Source organism: Seriola lalandi, unplaced genomic scaffold (assembly GCF_002814215.2).
Source record: "Seriola lalandi dorsalis isolate HSWRI2012SDOR001 ecotype SW California unplaced genomic scaffold, Sedor1 jcf7180002054798, whole genome shotgun sequence".
Classification (NCBI taxonomy): Eukaryota; Metazoa; Chordata; class Actinopteri; order Carangiformes; family Carangidae; genus Seriola; species Seriola lalandi.
In genome coordinates, this window is record NW_019525351.1 from 46,004 (window position 1) to 67,754 (window position 21,751).

The window sequence follows — 21,751 nt, forward strand, 5'->3', positions numbered from 1 at the left end:
TGATTGACCCACTTCAGCCGGCTCCTGTCGATGTGAGGGAGCAGCAACTCTACTCTGAGCTCCTCACCCACACAGGAAACTCATTTCAGCTGCTGGTATCCACAATCTCAGTCTTTCAGTATCTATCCAGAGCTCATGAGCATTGGCACATGTGTACAGACATTTCTAAGTGGTCTGAGGGTCGTTTAGCCCTGAACAGTCAACTTGACCAGAGATAATGTAGCAAACTGGACACAGATCGGACATAGACCGACTCTCTCTCTCACCACAGTGTCAGAAATGATGTCATCACGTCCTTCAGCGACGAGACCTGAAGGTTGAGACTAAAATTCGGGTTCGGTCACGACAACCTTTTGACGTCATCTACAAGGCAACACACATGTGTAATATGGGTAAACAGACTAGCTGTTACCGTGGTAACAACAACCGTGTGACAGGGTGTAACACAGTCAGTGTTTCAGTTTACACCAACTGTGTCAGGTCCAGATAAAAGCATGTGGCTTGACCTGCACTCTACCAGTCAGACAAACACACACACACACACAGAGAGAGAGAGAGAGAGAGAGAGAGAGAGAGAGAGAGAGAGAGATTAGCTGTGCACACACAGCTCTTGGGTAAAGATGTTAGGGCTGTATAGGGCATAAAGGAAACACCTGCAGACAATACTCAGGGATGAAAGTGTTACCTCTTTGTTATAAACATCTATGTGTCTGTTTATTGTTGCACTGTGATGTTTGAATACAACATCAGTGATCAACAACACACTGTGTCTATACACAAGTCCAACCGTTTGTGTTTGTCTCTTGATGTTATTTTATATCTGCATCAGTGAGTCAACAGGAAATAAATATTTTACATTTCTGAACAGAACATTTATAGAAACAGCAAATAATCCAGATATTTTTCTGCTGTTACAGAAACAAACAGACACTTCCCAGATAAAAAGTCCAGGACATGATTAACCAATTAAACCAAACAGCCATTAATGAACAGTAACATCTGGTTGAACTAAACTAATGAAGAGAAGCAGAAGCAGCTGGAGAGGAATACACCTGAGTGAGGACTGAGAAGGTGAGGCTGCAGAAGAAGGGAAATCTGACACCATGGTACCAAGATATAAAGTGGTCATCCTGCATCAGCAGGGTCTCTCAGACAGATTTCTCAGCAGACAGCTGTTTGCAACCAGATGTGCTGTCCAAGATCCAGAAGCAGGTGAGGCTGAGGACCAGAACACAGCAGCTGGACAAGGAGACTGAGAGAATCACCCTAACCTCTCTCTGAAACGAGATGTCCAGCTGAACCATCAGCTCCACCATCTACAGTACAGACAGGTCAGAGGTGATCTTTATGGAAGAAGAGACAAAAACAAAGGACAAAGGACACAAAGTCTCAGAGAGTTACCTGTGCAGCAGAACACAAGAACGTGACTGCAGAGAACAGGGAGCAGGAGGAGGTCTGGACTGATGAGTAAAAGTCTGACAGCTTAACACTCACAGTTCTGTATATGTACTGTACGCACACACACACACACACACACACACACACACACACACACACACACACACACACACACACACACGCTGATGTCAGCCTATTACCCTGAATACCCCCTCATCACAAAGACTCCTCCCTCTGAAGGTGGAGCTCTCTCTCTCTTACTTCCTTCCTTTTTCCTTCCTGGTGCCCAGCACCCCCCCCCCCCCCCCCCCCCCCTCACACACACACACACACACGCGCACACGCACACACTTCCCTTATCATCACCCTCTTTCCTTATTGCCTCTATGAAAGAGAGAGAGGGAGGGAGGATGGTAGAGAGACATTAAGCCGTCATTGCTTTCACTGTGTAGTAAAGCTCCATTAAGCTACCTGCGGGCACAACACACACGTGCACGCACACACACGCACGCGCGCACGCATGCACGCACACACAGTGTAACACTGAAAGACTCGCGCACGCGCACGTGTATGCGCACGCGTTTTTCAGCGTTACATTGAGTGTGTGTGTGATCTTCCACCTTTCAGCGCTTTGCATTTTTACCTGCAGTGGACATCACGCATTGTCACGCGTGCACGCGCATCGTCGCCTCGCACGCTCGCGCACGCACGTTCGCAGCAGCAGCAGCACCGAGGGAGCGATCAATACGCTAAAAGCCCGGAGAGGATTTTTAACCGGAGCGGAGAAAAGACGCGTCGCGCGGGGCTGAGAGAGAGAACCGGAGGAAAACGGCAGGAATAATGAAGGTAACGGAAACAGCGGGGTCCCGGTTTGTTTTTTTTTCCCGTCTCTGTAGCACGAGGCGCCAGGGCGCGTTCTCGGCCGTTTTGACCGAGAAACCCGGTTATTTGTCGGAGCGTTTTTTTCTCCTGCAGGTACAAACGGCGCTGTCAGCACATTCACAGCCGAGGCATGCCGCCTGCTGCCCGGGCTGAGGAGCCGGACTGTCCATCACATCCTCCATCACCACCACCGTGTGTGTGTGTGTGTGTGTGTCTGTGTGTGTGTGTGTGTGTGTGTGTCTGAAGGTCTCATTTGTCACCCTGTAAAACCACAACTGTAAACTAGTCTACCAGCTGCTTTGGGATCAGTGTGTGAACGGAGGTGACACTATGTGTGTGTGTGTGTGTGTGTGTGTGTGTGTGTGTGTGTGTTTGCACGGTGGACAGCAGCTGGATCTGCGCTATAGAAGCTGCTCTTTGTCTGCCCTGACCGTTTATAATGAATGGCAGCAGGAGTAAGAGGAGGAGGTGTACAGAGGAGCTGGTTACAGTATGAAGCTGTGGGTCACTGATGAGGAGAGGAGGTGGTCTGTTACTGTACAGAGGAGGTGATGTGTTACTCCACAGAGGAGGTGGTGCATGCTGTGGTTTTCAGTAGTAAACACCACTGATGCATGAACATAACCTCTTCATTGTTCATCACTACAGTTCAACAACAAGGCGCTGCAGACTCTACAACTCAGTCTGATGCTGTGATGTTGTATCAGGTTTTCTGTTGACTGAGGAGTTTCAGGAGCAGGTTGGTGTTTTATTGACAGTGAGAGGGAAGGAGGTGTTCTTTTAGAAAGATGTGTTATATGAAGAAATGATGTAGCTACCGAAGCAGTGAGAGGAGGCGCTGTTCTCGGAGGAGTATCACTAGGAAGGAGTGGGGACAATGAGGGATGAACAGGAGGGAGAGGAGAGAAGGACGGAGGTGGTGTACAACTGAAGAGGTGGTGTACAACACTGAAGAGGTGGTGTGTTACAGAGGAGATGAAACTGAGCCTTAAAACGAGCTGTCAGGACTTCTGTAACTTTGTGATGTCACAACAAAGCAGTCACTGCACTCAGTCATGCCTGGAAGAGGAGGGGGTTTGTTACAAGATAGTAAGGGAAGGTCATGTGGTATATTATTGGAGAGAGGTTGAAAGTGTGTATTATTGTAGTTTTGTTATTTCTGTATATTTAGTCTGCTAGTGTTGGAGCAGGGACCCCCTCCTCCTCCTCCACCTCCTCCCCCTCCTCCTCCTCCTCCTCAGGTGTGATAGATGCTACATTAAAGACAGTAGTGTATGTATTGTATATCCTCACTTCCCTCTCTACCATAGTAACACAACACACACTGCAGATACTTGACAATGAGACTGTTATATGATGCAGTTAATGACAGAAGAGGTGTTGATAAATGTGAGGGAGCGGTTGGTGGTGAGTTACTGAAGAGCAGCTGGTGTTGAAGATGAAGAGCTGTTCTCTGGTATCCAGACTCTTCTTCTCTGGTTTTGCGGAGTTTAGATGAACTGTGATGAAAGAGTTGACTAGCTGTCGTCAGTCTCTCTTCTGTCATTAGTATTTAATTTTTCTTTTAGTTAATGATCAGACTTTGCATGTTTTAGCCTGTGTGCTACTAGAGAAGCAAACAATCCTGCAGAACCTGCTGCTGTTCTTACAGTCATGTCTGCACAGAAATCAGTGAGCGGGCTGTTAAAGCTCAGGTCACCAAGTCTGCACACATTCTCTGAATCACATTATTGTTGTATTGCGGTGTAGAAAAAGAACAGATGTCTCAGTGTAAGTGTCAATTAACACAGTCTGTTGTAGAGTGTTGTAGATTTTTAAAACTGCTCAAAACTGGAACAGTAAGAATATAAACCGTTCATGATTTGCACATGATCAAGCAGCTAAAGGTTTGACATCATGCTAACATGACGCCCAGTGATTCCTGTGAGGCTGACTTTCAACATCTGGTTTTCACATGAATCTGGGAAACAAACTACAAACATCTGCAAACTGCTGAACTAAACTGTCAGTGAGGATCATAAAGGTTCCAGAGATCCTGAACCTGAACCTGAACCTGAACCTGATACAGCAGGTGGAGAATATTTCCATCTGATTGGGATAATGCAGGTATAAGAACACAGAGACTAAGTCAGTGTAAACAGAAGTGTTTATGCGAAGAAATAATGATAATAATAATTATTATTATTTTGAAGCTGATCTGATGGTTTTTCAGGGAAAAAAAGAGTTTAAGGTGAAACCTTGTTGTGCAGATGGAGCAAAGTGTGTGTGAGTGTGTGAGGGTCAGAGGAGGAAGGTGTTGTCCTCAGGTTAATATTTAGCCAGCGTTCCAGCAGGTGACAGATTAGTGAACACACACACACACACACACGCAAAACGAGCCGACAGAAACTCACACAGGAATGTAATGAAAGAACAAGTCAACACTGACAACAACTGAACAAACACGTCAGAGCTGCTCTGAGTCTGAATTCCGGTCATCATCATATTCTCTATGAGACACTGAGGTGAAGATGATATCAGCTTAATCTCCAGGATGTCTGTATTTTAGCGTAGCTTAGTTTAGCATAGCATAAAGGAGCCGCTCAGCCCCAGTGAGTCCAGGGCTGAGAAAGAGTGAGTATTTATCGTAGTATCGTGAACATGAAAATCATCAATCAATCAGATTATTATGAACCAAGCAACCCACTATTTATTCATTCATATGCTTTAAAATTTCATGATCTGGTTGACTTTGCACAGATAATGTATAATCCTGATGATCCAGTCTCTGGACTTCCTGTCTGACATCTGTCATTACTGTCTAATTACCACAGATACCAGCTGATATAGTTAAAATGGATTGGTTTCTATCATTGATTATTATCAATTATTCATTATCAATGAATGATTATTAGCACCACAGCTCAGGTGGCACTGGGACAGGTTTTGGTTTTAGGTGGACCTTTCAGAGCCTTCAGGCTGAATCAGATACTATCAGGCTTCAACACCAGTGAAGTACGCAGGTGTTACCTGAACCACAGCGGATCTCGACAGACTTCCCTCCATTGGTCCCCACAGTGTTGTCCACATGACTGGGTGGTCAGGCTGGCCTGGTCTGGTCCTCGCCAGTCCTCTCCTTTCCTAGTGTCAGTTTGTGTGTGTGTGTGTGTGTGTGTGTGTGTGTGTGTGTGTGTGTGTGTTCAGGATAGAGCCAGAGTCAGGATGTGGTTAGCTTAGCTTAGCATAAAGACTGGAAGCAGAGGGAAACAGCTAGCCTAAGAAATGTTCCAACACACAACTGATATCTAAAAGCACAAAGTGTGGGAGGAAAGAGGAGGAAACCAGAGGAGAAGAAGAGAGGGATGAAAAATGACAGTGTAAAGGAAGAGGAGAGGGAGGAGGGGACATAGTTTGTTCAGAGTCAGCACATCACAGAGTGAACTGTGTCTGCAGTGAGGAGGATCTGTCTAATCTCTGCTCTGCTCCAGTCTCCTTCGTGGAGTCTGCTCTGATCACTCTGATTGATCAATTTCATATTGATTGTAGACGTGATCAGTAGCTGGTCTGGTGGTCTGGGTCTACTCTGTGATCACAGCTCTGTTAGAGACTCGGGGGCTGAGGTGAATCTGGTCCGTCAGCAGCTTCGCTCTCTGCAGTCTGACTCAGCTGATGTGGATCGCTCTGATCCAGACTCAATCAGCTGATTACTGTTTCCCTCAGGTTTTTGTCCTACAGCTGTTTTTCTGGAGATTTTATAAATGAGCAGGTTAGATTCCAGATGTTGTCGAGTTATCAAACTAACATCTGCTGATGTGAGGAGCTTCTAGCTGGGACACAACAGACAGATTTTTCACATTAAAAGCCCACTTAGATCGGGCAGGATTATGCAACTTGTAGACTTTGAACATGAATCATCTGCAGGAAGTGTTGAGTTTGATTGACAGTGAATTAACAGAGCTCAAACAAAAGTCAAAGTAGATGTGAGTAGAATCATTTCCTGCTTCTCTCTGTTTTCTGTTTTGTCCTTCACACTGAATTTATTTTGTTTTAAAGAATTAAAATGATTGTAAAATAAGAACTTTATAAATTTTAACAAAAACGCAGTTTCACCTCTGATTCCATCCACTCTCATCTACTTTGCCTCTTTTTTATCCTTAAAGAACGGAGACTGGCCACTGACCTTTGACCCCAGGTAGATGAGGGTCTGACTGGTTTTAGTCCACACTCAGCAGAACTGGTTTCCTCCCGTCAGCTGATCTGTCTGCTGATGACATCATCAGTGGCTCCTGTCTGTGATGATGTCATCAGAGGACGCTCGCTGTGTGTCTGCAGACTCTCCCAGACTCAGACCGACAACTGCTGTCAGACTCAGTCAGCGTCACAGTCACTGAGCTGTCCTTCCTCCTCATCCTCATCTTCATCATGGCTGCACACTCACAGGAAGGAGGATTTGTTCCTCTCCTGTCAGTGACCTTTGACCTCTGACCTGCTGGTTGGATGCAGCAGAGTCTGAACACAGAATAGAGAATAGTTCAGTGTTTACTTACTGAATCACACTACACACAGTACACACAATATACAGTTTACACACTACACGCAGTACTCACACAGTACACAATACACAGAGTACACACAATATACAATATACACACAGTACACAATACACACAGTACACACACTACACACTGTGTTTTTATTTGATCGTAATCATTGATCATCTTATTGAATCTTTGATCAGTGTTTGTTGTTGTTAAATATTATTAAACTGACTTGATTATTAACAATTAATCTGCAGATTCTATTTACACTTTGATGTGTAGTTTAATCTTCACAGATGTTGACAGATGTGTACAGATGTTGGGGTGTAGAGGACTGGGTTGTTGGGTAAATGTTTATCTGTTGTGCTGACAAACCTCTTTACCATCATATTCTCACTAATGTTGAAATGAACCTGTTGTTTCCTGAGTCGCTGGACGACGACTCGGATGAACCAGTCAAATGAAGGGTTGGTGAGTTAATTTGGGTTAATTTGAGTTAGTTAGAGTTAATTTGGGTTAGTTAGAGTTAATTTGGGTTAGTTCGGGTCAGACAGCAGAGACAGGCGGAAACAGCAGCTCTGACTGAACTCCGTTTGGTGATTAAACGCTCTTTGTTCATTCATCGCTCGTTAACTCCTCTCAGCTCTGAGCTGTTTCGTAGCAGACTACAGATCTTTGACGTTAAAGACTACAACTCCCAGAGGATACAGCGTGTCTGTGTTTGTGTGTTTGTGAGCTCTGAGTGATGAGCTCGAGATGAGAGAGACGAGCCCCGGGGTTACGGTGCTCGTCTGCAGTCGACTCTGTGTGATCCCGACAGGTCGTCTCCTCGGAGACACATCACTGAGCAGGAGGCAACGACGCACTGTAAAAAATCAGCTGTTAAACACAGACGACAGATATAGTCTGTACAGGCTGTTTTCTATCACCCTCACTGTTTTTTAGAGTAAATCCTCGGAAAATGAAAAGTGTTAAATCAGTCCAAACTCCCCAATGAAATAACTTTTTAACCACTCTCAGAAATATTCTGCTTTTCTTTTTCTTTTTTTTTTACATGGTCTTAAATAATTGACTGTGCAGTGATGTTTTCTGTGTCTGATCCGTCTGATGGAGGTTTAACCTCTCTGCTCCAGCTCAATAAGAGAAAGTAAAAACCAGCGTACAGTCTGTGTGAACAGCCTCGCTCTCTCTACTCAACACTGAGTCCAGGTTTTACACTGAGACTGTTTTCTAGATGGTTGTGGTTGATTTAAAGTGAATAAAATGTAGTCAGTGCTGTTCAGATAACCTGGTGACACAGCTGGTTTTCTAATAAGTGAGAATCCATCTTCTCCATGCTGTTCACATGTGGTCCAACCGCAGTGGTCCTGACCCCAACCAGTCCTCCGACCTGAACGACCCTCTGATACGACCCATAGGGCTGTCACCTGAAAACGAGAGTGGCGTATCTACCTTTGTCTCCATGGTTACTATAATAATGGCTTGGTTAGGTTTACGAAAGGTTGGTGATTTGGCTTAAAATAAGTACTTCCCCAACATTAGACAGTCTTGGTTGTCACGGTTACAACATCAACAACAAAGGGTCATGCGAGCACAAGAAGACACATGACGGAAGTCTCTTTTTGATTCTGCCTGTTTGGGTTTTGCATGGACAGGGCCCAGGTTCACATCCAGAGAACAGGGCTCTACTCCATCAAGGCAGATAAAGGAAAATCCTGGCTTATTTCGTTAAGACTCGCTAATATAAGTCAGAGTTCTGTGACATTACTGCAGCTTATAAGACTCCCTGCTCAGTAATCGAGGTAACTTATACTGCTGAACTAGCCTGCTCCATAGCAAGTGAGCTTTCAAGCTTAATGTAGCTGTGTTTCAATGAATTTCCAACGGCTGGAAACATAATCTCAAAAGACAGTTCCATCAAATGTCTTTCTGCACTCGCATCACTTTTGTCTCGTCCTTCTTCAGAAACTAGGGTTTGTTCCTGAAGAAGGGGAGCAAACATGTATTTTCTCACAGCACACAGACCTAGTCAGTCGACTGCTCATTGGTAAACTATAACTAGTTTGTTTTCTTTTACTTGACATTACATTATTCACATATTATAAGCGGCGGATGGCAACACTAATCAGCAGGGTTTGCTCTGCTGCTGAGGAGAAGACAGCTCTTGTTTTCCCTTCTTTCTGTGACATGAATTGTTTTAATGAAACGGGCCTGAAGTGAAAGTTGACGTTAATTCTCACAACGCTTTCAAGTAAGCGCAGATTTCCTTAGCAACGTTGTTGGAATACCCCCCTGGTCTCTGGATGTGAACCTGGTCTCTGGATGTGAACCTGGTCTCTGGATGTGAACCTGGTCTCTGCTGCTGCAGTTCATAAATAAGATAAATGTGAATGGAAGTTAGAGGCAAATGAACTAATTTAATGGAACAAATTATGAATGTGGGACTTTACGACTCTGCAGCTTCTGACAGTCGTTGTTGTTGTTGGTGTGAGTAGATTTATATTCACAGGTCATATGTAGGTCAGACATATACAGAGATTCTCGCTTCACTGAGGTCTCATTTACTTTGTTTTTCTGTATAACTGTGTGTAACCTATTTTTCATCCTCTTGCTCTGTGTGTGTGTGTGTGTTGTGTGTGTGTGTGTGTGTGTGTGTGTGTAGTCTGACATTTCAGTGTCTCTAATGAGGCTGCAGATCTTAGGCTCAGACTCTACAGTCTAAAGCAGCTCTGACACTTGAAAACACTGATAATAAAACACATTCAAACGGAGTAAACCAAGTGAAAATGAAGGTCTGAGATCGTCAACTCAGCTGCAAATATTTCACCCTGATCCGACTCCTCATCTCCAACGTGCATAAATATATTATCACAAAAAGGAAAGTAGATCCAACACAGGACTGTCAGACCTCATCTGAAAAAATGTAGTAATGACCACTGAGTACTGATGTCATAATGTAGTAACGGCCACTGAATACTCAGGATTCTGAACGTCTACATTTTGACAGGTGTTGTGTCTCGTTTGATATTGATTTATACATTGAGTTGTTGAAATATGGAGGAAGATTTTACTCATTAATGAAATTAAGAGAGAAATTTTAAAATTAGAATTGAAAATATAAAATAAATTATCATTGACTTATTACCGAGAATTATCAGCATCAATATAATAAATACTATATAATACAAAATTAAAACAATATAATAAAATGATTCTTCCAACTGATGCCAAAGCTCATATTCTGCTCTCAGTAAACTTCACATTCATTTAAACATCAGCCGTGGGTTTAAACCTCTCATCAGTCAGATGCGTCTTGTCTGAATATAATCAACATTTGTCATCAAATCATTTTAATAACACAAAGCATGCTGGGAGTTTCTGTGCTGTGATGATTTCTCTCAGCTCGAGGTTTTAACTCATCAGAATAAAACACCTGTCACATTCGACCGAACACAGGTCAGGCTGCTCTTTAATCTTGAGTCAAAACAAATAATCCCGTCAGAAAAATACATTTCACTCACTTTAATAAAACCAGCTGATAAAGTCTGAGTTCAACATCACACTGACACTTTGTTTCCGCTGACTCGTCCTCAGAAGGATTCAGATACTTTACTGAAGTAAAAGTACAACTATGTAAAAAATTCTCCATTATAAGTAAAAGTCCTGCTTTCAACATCCTACTGAAGTAAAAGTACACAGGTACTGAGGGGTGAATATGTTCAAATTTTCAAAGTAAAAGTATTCTTGAGCGTAAAGAGTGATTTACTGTTATATATGATATTATCCGATGATTATTACTGATGCATTAATGTGTAAAATGGATTTTCTTACTATAATTTACTGATATAAAGTTTTATTCTTCAAAGACTAATTAAACAAACACAGAAAACTAAAGAATGAAATTAGTCAGGAGTCACAACAACCATAAATATCAATGATGGCAGTTTCTATAGATCAAAGCACACACACACACACACACACACACACATTCCTGTAAACAGTGCACACAAAGAGAGTAACATAGTCCACTCCCTAAACACACTCTTACATCACACTTTGCACTCTGACCACCTTATCAGAGAGAGAGAGGGCGAGAGAGGGTGAGGGAAACAGAGTGAAAGTAAGAGAGAGAGAGAGAGAGAGGGCGAGAGACACAGAGAGAGAGCGTGAAGGGTAAGAGTAAGAGTAAAACAAAGAGCGAGAAAAAGAGGAGAGAGAGAAACCCTGAGATAGTCTGGATATGTCTGCTGAACACACACAGGTACGACACACACACACACACAGACACACACACACACACACACACACACTCTGTACAGCCAGTAGGATTCATGTATTGAATGATATACTGTACATGAATCAGTGAATGTTGCCAGTCTTATTTTGAAGCGTGCAAGTGTAAGTGGCAGCTCACGCTGAGACGAGTATCACTGCTCTCATCCTCTCTGCGACTGAGAGACGCCACGCAGGCTCCGCCTCCATTCATCAACACACTGCAACCTCAGCACATGACTAGGACACATCTTTACCTCTTCATTACCTTCTTTAACTCCTCGTTACCTTCTTTACCTCCTCATTACCTTCTTTACCTCATTTACCTCCTCATTACCTTCTTTAACTCCTCATTACCTTCTTTACCTCCTTTACCTACTTGCTTCTTAACAAAGACACTTCACACTTTCCTTCCTAGGGAACTTCTTCACCTTGTCTCTATCTGCCTAGGATCCTTCTTTAGCTCGTTACTTAATTACTAGGATGCTTCCTTACTGTAGAGCCTCCATGCTACCTGAATATGAAGCATCTTTACCCCACCCTGAGCCAGGACATCACTTCTGTCCATCTCTACAAAATTCACACAACCCACAGAGTCACAACGTAATGACCCTTCACCTCCTTCACCTCCTCTTGACAAACACTGTGATGTTCTTTCTTCAGACTTCTAGGAACCTCACTTCCTTCCTAGGAAGCTTCCTAACCTGTGTTAAAAGTCTGAAATCGCTGCTTGGGGACGTTGTTGTTTATTTTTTCACCAACTCCCACCTTCACATATGCTCATCCATATTTAATGTACGATGTCTAGCAGCCTGCGTATGTGTGTGTGTGTGTGTGTGTGTGTGTGTGTGTGTGTGTGTGTGTGTGTGTGTGTGTGTGTGTGTATTTCCCTGTGGGTATGATTGTATAAATGAAATGGTGTCAGTGTTTGGTCTTGTGTGTGTGTTTGACTGTGTGTGTGTGTGTGTGTGTGTGTTTGTGTGTTTGTGGCTCCCTGCTGTCTGACACCATCTGCTGTTCTTTCAGACTGAGGCAGTGAGTCGATGAGTTGATGGAGGAACTGATCCCAAATGCTCAGAGGAAACAGGAAACAGTTCTCTGCTGATTAAACATTTTACTGTTGCTAAGAGACAAATTAAAACCAGGTAGATTAAGAACAGGTGTGTCAGGTATGACTGTGAGGAGACCACTTACAGTCTGAGAGAGAAGCTTCACAGTCCAGTGGTGAGGAGGTTAGAAAAGATTCCTGTTAAGTTACCAAGGAGGCATATATGCTTCCTAGGAAGCAAGTAGGTGGGCAGGATATGCAGTGAAGAGGCAAGGAAACTTTGTGTTCAGGTAGTGAGGATGTGAAGATGCTTCCTAGTTATAGGGAGGAAGTAAAACAGCTCTCTGATAAGGATGTAAGGAGGAAAGTAAGGTAGTGAGGAGATAATGCTTGTTGCTAATGAGGAAACAAAAATGAAAAGAAGGTAAAGCTGCATCCTAGTGAGGAGGCAAGGAAGAAAAGATCCTTCCTAGTTAGGTATCAAGGATGTAAAGAAGTAACAGGAAAGTTTAAAACGAATCATTGTTCATATTATAGAGTAGAACGACCACAGGCTGTCTGAGGTCTGAGTGTCAGAATCAGACCTCTTAATGTTAATGTTAATGATGCAACATCTAAACCAATCAGCTGTTAGATCAGTGGAGAGCCAGGTGTTTCCCATCATGCCCTGTGCCGGCCCGAGGAGGGAAAGCCACTTCCTAGTAACAAGGCAAGGAAGTCAAGAAGTGTCCTAGTCAGGGAGGAAGGTAAAAGAGGAAGCTGGGAGGTAAAGAAATGTGTCGTCTGAAAGGTGTTTCCAGGTGTAAACGTGTTCACACAGCTCAGGACCTCACAGGTGTGCCCAACAGTTCATAGGTGTGAACAGGTGTTTACAGGTGTTTACAGGTGTGATAAGCTGTCTACAGGTGTGAATGTGATACAATAATCAGACTTTGCTCAGCAGAAATGAAGGGAACAGTTAAATTCATGAGTCAGTTGAACATTAAAGTTGTGTGTGTGAACAGCAGGTGTGTTGTTGAGCAAACTCTTTACCTTTCACCTGTCTCCTCATGTTTCCTGTCCGTAGCTCGGCCGCCATGTCTAAAGCGACGGTGAAGAAGCTGCACTGGCGCTCCAAGGTAACGACATGTTCACCTGGACTGAGGAGATTCTCTGACTGAGTCTGTGAAGATTAAACTGATGAGTCTCCACCTGTTGTCTCCAGGTGCAGGAGAGCTTCGTCCCGCTGGGGGGGGGCTCAGGAGAGCTGGGTCTGGCCATCGGGGGCGGGGCCGACTACGGCGAGTTCCCGTTTGTCACGGCAGCCCCCGGGGGCGGGGCCACGGTGGGCGACATCATCTTGGAGATCGGGGGGACGCCCGTGTTAGGGATGACCCTCGGTGATGTCAGAGGAGTCCTCAACTCCTGTCCTCATCCAATCAGAATCAAGACGGTCTCACCAGGTCAGAGCTTAGGTTGTTCTCACAGGTCACACTTAATTTTACAGGTGCTGTGTTTTTCCTGGAAACTTTCCTTTTCATCTCCTGAAACTTTCAACACCGGGATGTTTTCCAGAAAGGAAACGATGAAGCTTTGTTTCTATCCCTGATGGATCCTGATGTTTGTTCATGAAACTGTTTTTCATCATTCCCTAGTTTAATTTCCTTAAAATATATTCCTTATAATCAACATTAAACTGTGTCGGCCTCTTGAGGACACGTCTGACTCATCAACAGCAGCAAATCTAAGAAAAAAAATATGAGGAAAGTTTCCAGGAAAATACAGGACCAGTAAAATAAAGTGTTTCCTCCTCACATGTTAAGTTTAATAAATTTATGTTTTGATGGTGTTTTACTTTACGTTCACATCTGAGGAAACTTTAAAAACAATAATTATTTACACGTAAATTTCACAGAGTAAATTTTACAAAAGTGATCAATCGATTGGTTGATCAACAGAGAATTTATCTGCTAATTTATTAATCATTTAAGTGAATTTTCAAACATGTACAACAACAAATGTATGTACAAACATACATTTCAAACATGTTTTTTTCTAACAGATGCTGAGTTTCAAAGGTTTTGTTTTCTATTTCATAAACTCATCATGTGTGTGTGTGTGTGTATATAAATATATACACACTTAAAAAAAATCTGAATGTTTAAAGTAACTAATGATGCAGCTATCAGAATTATAAAGTAGAATAAAGTTAATATTCAAGTGAAGTAAAAGTACCTCAGTGTACTTGGTGACATCACTGTGACATAACATCCTGTCTGTGTCTCAGGCTCTTCCCTCTGTAAGGACCTCAGGTTGTACCTCAGCAAGTGTTTCACTCCAGGCTCCATGGACAGTCAGCTGCAGCAGCTCATCAGAGAGAACCTGTACCTGCGTGCTGTTCCCTGTACGACACACACACACACGCACACACACACACACACACACACAGACACACACACACGCACGCACGCACACACACACACGTGCACAAACACAGACACACATACATATATATAATAAGAATAATAAATAACAGAGAAGCCAATCAGAGACGAGGATTTTCCCTCCACATTCTTCACATCTTCTGTTTTCTTCAAAAAGTTTGTTTCACTTTTATGGAAACTTTAAAGTCTCCAGCACAAATCAATGAAAACACGAGGTACACACCTGTGTTAACCTGTGTGATGACATCACAGTGCACCACCCCCTGCAGGTACGACCAGGCAGCCTCGGGACGGGGAGATCTCAGGTGTGGACTACAACTTTGTGTCCATTGAGGAGTTTTTCTCTCTGGAGGAGTCTGGAGCTCTGCTGGAGAGCGGCAAGTTCAAAGGTACAAAAAACAAACGCACCCACAACAAAACAGCAGAGGCCGTTATTATATATATAACACATTAATAACACTAAACTGTTTTAGAGTGTGGAATAAATGTATTTGCCACAGTGTGGGGTCATGGTTTAGTGTTGGGAGGTTATTGTTATTCATTATTGATGACTCTGCTGATTATTTTCTATAAATTGATTATCGAATTTACTCTATAATTTATGTACGTATGTGTATATATATACATATATACATATATATGAGTCTTGATTCTGAGGGAGGCAGGTGTGTGTGTGTGTGTGTGTGTGTGTGTGTGTGTGTGCGTTATTTTGTACAGCGTGGAGTGATGTTGAATTTTTAACAGTGTTTTGGAGGAAAGAGGATTTTCTGTCTCTAATCCTTCAAACCTCAAACACCAAACCTGCTTCACTCTGTCCTACATCTCTCTTTAACCCACTGTGTCTGTCTGTCTCTCTGCCCCCCCAGTATTAATCTGATGGGATTAATGAGACTAAAATAGAAACTGAATTCACACATGAATATCTGTGTTCACACTAAATGAAGTGACGCATCACAGACTTTGTGGTTTTTCTTCCGCTCTGTTCAACTTTTATTGATTTTAGATCTGAGCATATACATAAAGTATCAGATTTTATTGATAAAATATTTCATCTATAAACCTTGTTAAATTTGTTTCCACAATAATAAACTGTTGAAAACGATCAAATCAGTTCACACAACAGTCAGGAAATTGCTTCATTTAAGTACAAATATCAATCATTTGATCATTATGGACTTTATTTCCATAATTCCATTATATTCTATATTTCTATATTTTTTATTTAGTAATATAATTTTACTTTTTATTTTTTTATTTCATTTTCTTCTCTCTTTATTTATTATATTTGCTTCTGTTTCTTTCTTTCCTAATTTTTTGTATCTATTTTTTTCTACAACAATTATTTCACAGTAAGCACCTCTTTACATGTTGCTTCAGATCTACACGTAATTGCAGCTTGTTTATCACTGTTGCCATAGTTACAAAGGTTTAAAGGTATTAATAAAACAGTGCGTGTTTTTAATCTTTAATCGAGCAGTGTGCTGTCTTTACCTGAGCATCAGGTGTCACTGTTGTTTCTGACCAATCCGAGCACTGTTTACCTGGTTATTTTTGTCCAATCACAGGGAACTACTACGGGACACCCCGCCCCGTCCACATCGGTCCGGAGAGTCCACCAATCACGTACCAGGAGCATCGAAACCTGCTGAGGAACTTCAGGACGAGGAGCAAGTCTCTGAGCAACCTGGAGAAAGCTGTGGAGGAGGGGGACAACAGTGAGGAGGACAGTGGACTGTCAGGTAGAGACAGACAGAGTTTATACTGGACGGACACACACACACACACACACACACACACACACACACACACACACACACACACACACACACACACACTGTGTCTCTCTATCAGCAGGTTCAGCCGGAGCCCCGCCCACCATCCTGCCTCTCAGCAAATCATGGGAGTCGGCGGTGGGGAGTCGGGAGGGACTGGAGAATGGAGTAGGAGTAAGAGGAGTGGGGAGAGGAAGAGGAGTAGGAGGAGCAGGAGGAGGAGGAGCAGGAGGTCCACTGCCTGAAAACTGGGAGCTGGCCTACAGTGATTCAGGAGAGCCGTATTACATCGAGTCAGTGTCTCTATCAGTGATCATTTATAAATTAAAACATCAATAATCAGATTTTTATTTCAGCTGAATTATACTGTTTCATTCTGAAAGTTGGGGAAATATGTTTATGTGAGCAGTGGACACTTCAGTGTTTAGTGACCTAAATTTGAATGTTTTTTCACTGGGATCTGGTCGACACGAAGGATTTAATCATTAAAATGCCTAATTATCTGAACCACACCTCCTTAGTTTTCAGTTAATTAAGTTTTTTCTTTAGTTGCAAAGTCAGATAATATCAGACTATGAAAACTGATGCTGTGACATCATCACTGTGTTTATAAAAGCAGAGATTTAAAAACAAGCAAACAAAAAAACCAGCCAAACCAGGAAGAGAAAAGACTTTAACTTCTGATCAGTTTCAGTGTTCCTACATTAGCCAGCATTCATTCTGACTGATGATGATGATGATGATGATGATGATGATGATGATGTGTCTCTCTGTCAGTCATAACTCAAAGACGACCAGCTGGCTGGATCCTCGAACTCAGAACAAAGAAACGACTTCCTGTACAGAGCGTAAGTCTAACTGCCTGTCTGAATGATTGACCTATTGATTGATTGATTATTATTATTGTTATAATCTGACAACAATGAGATTATATATATCAAAATATGATTATCAGATTATAACAATCAGATTATAACAATCAGATTATAATTGTATAGTTCCCAGTTTGTTGGGACTTTTATTTTGACAGCGGCAGCCAGCAGAGGGCAGCACAGACTCACAGACTGGTTCTACTGTATTCTACTCATCCTCTACTCAAGTGTCTGTCTGCATGACATCGCTTTGATTCAGGAGATCTGAGTCTTTGTTCATTTGTTCATTTTCACCCCATGATTCTTCAAAGATGCGCCCACACTGTTCTCTGCTGATCTCTACTGATCTCTATTGTCTTCTACTGTGCTCTACTGTCTTAAACTGATCTCTACTGATCTCCACTGTCCTCTATTGTCCTCTACTGTTCTCTACTGTCTTCTACTGATCTCTTTTGTCCTCTGCTGATCTCTACCAATCTCTCCTGATCTTTATCCTATCCTTTGTTGTTCTCTTGTCCTCTCCTGATTTTCTTTACTGTGCCTTCCTCTCCTCTCACTTCCTGTCCTCTCACTTCCTGTCCTCTCACTTCCTGTCCCCTCACTTCCTGTCCCCTCACTTCCTGTCCTCTGTCTCAGTCCCAGAGTTCACGGAGCAGCCCAGTCAGTTGAAGGGATACTCCATTCACACTCGACTCTCTAAGGGTCCTCGAGGTTTCGGCTTTAACATTGTTGGAGGAAGTCGACCCAGAGAGTTTCTCCAGGTTTACAGTGTCACACCTGGAGGACCACCTGCTCTCAATACGGGTACTGATACTGTTCATACTACTGGTACCCCTGCTAATACTGCTATACTACTGAAAGTACTTCTGTTAGTACTGACGTCAGTGAGACAAACTCAGAGAGACTTACAGTGGAGACCTGCAGGTACTACAACTCATCCCGCTGATGATCCAGTCACTATAGAGACTAGTGAAGTACCACAACCACTGTAGTACTCTACTACTATCAATACTGCTGATACTACTACCACTGTGCTAGTACCATAAGTACTACAAGGAGTACTCAGGTGTACCAGTGTGAACACAGGTGTACAGCCCATCACCCTCCTGCTAGGTAAAGCTGCAGCCAATGATTATCACTGATGATTCTTTCACCGTGACCTTAGACCTGTTCGTTATTACTACCATGACGACGAAGGCTGCTGGTTCACTGCTCTCAGTCTGAAGCTCCAGTTAGAAACCGACTGAGACCTCGTCACTCTCTGGAGGATTATGTTTCTGTTTGGTTCTCAGCTCTTTATTTCTCTCAGGGACACAATCTCATGATCTACAACTAATCCACCCATACACACACACACACACACACACACACACACACACACACACACACACACACACACACACACACACACCCACACGCACACACCCACACACACTCTCTCTCTTTAATCTGTCTGACACACACAGTGTACTTTCTCTCCCATACTGTCAGACCTGCTCACGTGCACTGAGGGTAAGTAGTCAGGAATGCAACACACACACAGTGTTTATGAAATCTTCTGGGAAAGTGGAGAGTTTCAACAGAAATCTCCAGACACTGTTGAACAGCAGAGTAAAACATTAAAATAGCTGAAAGAAAATTGAAGAAAAATCAAAGAAAAACAATTGAGTAGTGGAAAAGTTTCAGCAGGAAGTAAACATAGATGAATAGTCTTTGATATCTCACTGACAAATTTGCTTTCATGTCCTGCACATGCACTGTTCATGTCTCACATAGGAAATATATAAAACAATGTAGGTTGGAAACAGTCAGTGAACCTCTCAGTTACAACATCAACAGAAACACATTGAGTTTGTCTTGTGTCTCAGATGAAGATAAGATCACTATTTATGACCATTTAATGCAGAAGACCAGGTCATTGCCTCTGTGTGTGCCACTAACATGGACACACACACAGTGTAGACACACATCAGTCTGTAGTATTCAGTGAGGTCATTTATTTGTTATTTCCTCCCAAACCAGGTCCACCTTTACTTTATAGTCCTGAATCTGCAGACTGGAGGAATGTAAAGTGTGGACTGGGGGGGTTCATCCTGCATTATAGAGAGGAGGGGGGCTAGCTAATGTTAGCTGTCTCCTCATCATGAGTCCAGATATTGAAAAACCTGTAACCTCAGCATGAAGTAGGTTCACTGCAGAGATAAGTGTCACTGCAGAAAAATAAAGTAACTTTTGATAAATACATACAAACACCTGCGAGTTCTCCACTGATCTCTGGAGCAGGTCTCCTCCATGTTACCTGCTCATGTCAGATTGAGATATACTAACCTGGTCTCCTGGTCTGTGGTCCTGCAGCCGACATCCTGGTCTACATCAACGACAGCTGCGTGCTGGGTCGCTCTCATAAAGAGGTGGTGGAGATGCTGAAGTCGGTGCCGATGGGTCAGAGTGTGGACGTGGTGCTGAGGAGAGGATACCCGATGCTCTACAACCCTGACGGGTGTCCCAAGCAGAGTCTGGAGACGGTAAGGTTCCGACTACACTGTGAGGGATCACTGGAAGAGACCGGACTAGATATTTTATTTTTATCACCACTGTTTGCATAAACAGAGACATGTAAACTTGAATAAATCACTAACCTTTTTTCCAACTCCTCCAACAGCCGCAGACCCCCAGCGAGCCCTCCAACCCCCCCACCCTGAACCGAGGCCTGACACACCTCACCTACAGCTGCACGCTGGACACCAACGGCAGCATGCCAGGTTGCTCCCTGTCTCCAATTCACAGACGTCTAAGACTGAAGTTAAAAACACAGAGGAAACCAATTTAATCGAGTTAGAGAGCAAAGCTAGTCAAAGTCATGATATCACTTCCTGTCTCTGTCCTGTTCCTCTAGCTTCTGTAACTCAGTCTAATTTAATCAGTTTGTCCACATTCTCTGAGAAATCAGCTCCACTGTTTCCACAGTTCAGTTCAATCCTCTACAGTCCCACTGTTAGTACAAGTACCTGAACTCACCACAGAAACTGCACTGTGATGTTTATCTTATGAAAATCTCGGGCTGATGGGAAATTGATTTTGTTAAAGGTAGCTAAAAACATAAATATCGAATAAACAACTAAATTAAATATATTTTTTATAAACACTTCAGTCTTTAAGCGTTTGACCTGAGCCACGACTCACTGTGAGAACGAGGTGAAAGAGGTTTGAGTTCAGGAACAGAACCTGGAAGTTCTGGTTTCACCTCAGCTCTGTATAATCTGTAACTATAACCTGTAATTGATCTATCTATCAATCCACTGATCATCTGTCAATACATGTCACTGATAAATATTAATCAGTTAATAATAATTTTTATCTTCTTCACTCTCAAATCCAGGACTAGGCCAAACCCCGCCCTCATACGCTGCTCAGCCAATGACGAACGGGCTGACAGGCCCACCAACCCCCACTTCCTCTGACCCCCCACTGGGTCCCCCGCCCCCACCAGACAGGACAGCAGCCAATCACAGTGACTCTGATGGCGGTCTCTCTAACGCTGGAACTCGCAGGTCAGTGTTAGCATTAGCCACAATGGCAGAAGTAGTGATGTTACAGAACAGGAAGTTATAGAAAGGTGTGTGTGTGTCTGTGTGTGTCTGTGTGTGTCTGTGTGTGTCTGTGTGTGTGTGTGTATAGTATATTATACTATACTATATCTAAAACATGATTCCTGTCTCCTCCTCCTTCCAGGTCTTCCCTGATTCGCTACAACAGCAGCACTCTCCCCGCCCTCTCCTCCTCCTCCCTCCTCCACCATCAGAGCTCCAAGTCCTCAGAGAGCGATCTGTCTACGTCCACGCTGCCCATATCCTCCTCCACACTCCCCATCACATCCTCGTCCTCCCACACTCTGTCCAAACTGCCCCTGTCTCAGCCGGAGACGGGCCTCCACCAGAACTCCACGAGCCCCACCAACGCTAACAACCCCCCCCCTTCCTCCACACCTCCTGGAGCTCCTGTGCAGCGCCCGCCGATGCCCCAGACCTCCCTCGCCCTAACCCCACCTAGAGACATCCCACCCTGCGGTTTTAATGGGTGTCCAGCCAGTCACCAAGCACCCTCCCCAGCCTCCCGAGGAAACCCAGGACTAGTGCTCCCCCTTGGGGCAGGGTCGCCAGCGTCAGGCCCTGGTGGGGAGCTTGTGCCGGTGGCCCTTGGACGCAGTGAGGGTGGGGGGTTGGGGTTCAGTGTGATGGCGGGGGGCCAAGGGGGTCAGCTGGCAGTAGTGAGGCGGGTCTGGGATCGAAGGCAGTGCCCCTCCCTGCAGCCAGGCGACGCTATAGTGAAGATCAACGGAGCAGACGTCCAGAGCCTCAGCTTCTCCCAGGTAAAACATTAACACTTAAACCTTCACAGTGCTGCTGGTAACAGGAAGTGAACCTTGGATTTAATTAAGAGGTTAAACCTTCTCTGAAACCCGCTCCTCCAGTAGCTGCTGATCAGGAGGAAGTTTGGCCCATTCTTCCTTATAGAGCTGCTTCAGCTCAGATGTCTGGTGTGATCAGCTCTCTTCAGCTCAGTGCTC

The 21,751-nt window shown here is 43.7% G+C and overlaps 1 protein-coding gene across 5 annotated transcripts in view; it reads left to right on the top strand.

Moving 5' to 3' along the window:
• Window positions 1–2,089: 2,089 nt before the first annotated feature.
• Window positions 2,090–21,751, top strand: part of magixa (MAGI family member, X-linked a) — a 40,077-nt gene continuing 20,415 nt past the window's right edge. The window contains exons 1-13 of one of the 5 annotated variants that reach the window (XM_087179217.1): window positions 2,090–2,244; window positions 13,184–13,235; window positions 13,322–13,559; window positions 14,384–14,500; window positions 14,810–14,929; window positions 16,106–16,279; window positions 16,392–16,605; window positions 17,090–17,160; window positions 17,821–17,988; window positions 19,540–19,709; window positions 19,847–19,946; window positions 20,564–20,735; window positions 20,917–21,553. In XM_087179217.1, coding sequence (XP_087035343.1) covers window positions 13,194–13,235; window positions 13,322–13,559; window positions 14,384–14,500; window positions 14,810–14,929; window positions 16,106–16,279; window positions 16,392–16,605; window positions 17,090–17,160; window positions 17,821–17,988; window positions 19,540–19,709; window positions 19,847–19,946; window positions 20,564–20,735; window positions 20,917–21,553 — 2,223 coding nt within the window. In that variant the 5' untranslated portion in view covers window positions 2,090–2,244; window positions 13,184–13,193. Of the gene's footprint in view, window positions 2,245–10,902; window positions 11,059–13,183; window positions 13,236–13,321; window positions 13,560–14,383; window positions 14,501–14,809; window positions 14,930–16,105; window positions 16,280–16,391; window positions 16,606–17,089; window positions 17,161–17,820; window positions 17,989–19,539; window positions 19,710–19,846; window positions 19,947–20,563; window positions 20,736–20,916; window positions 21,554–21,751 lie in introns of those variants that run through there. The other 4 variants (XM_087179220.1, XM_087179216.1, XM_087179218.1 and 1 more) reach the window with 4 other exon arrangements.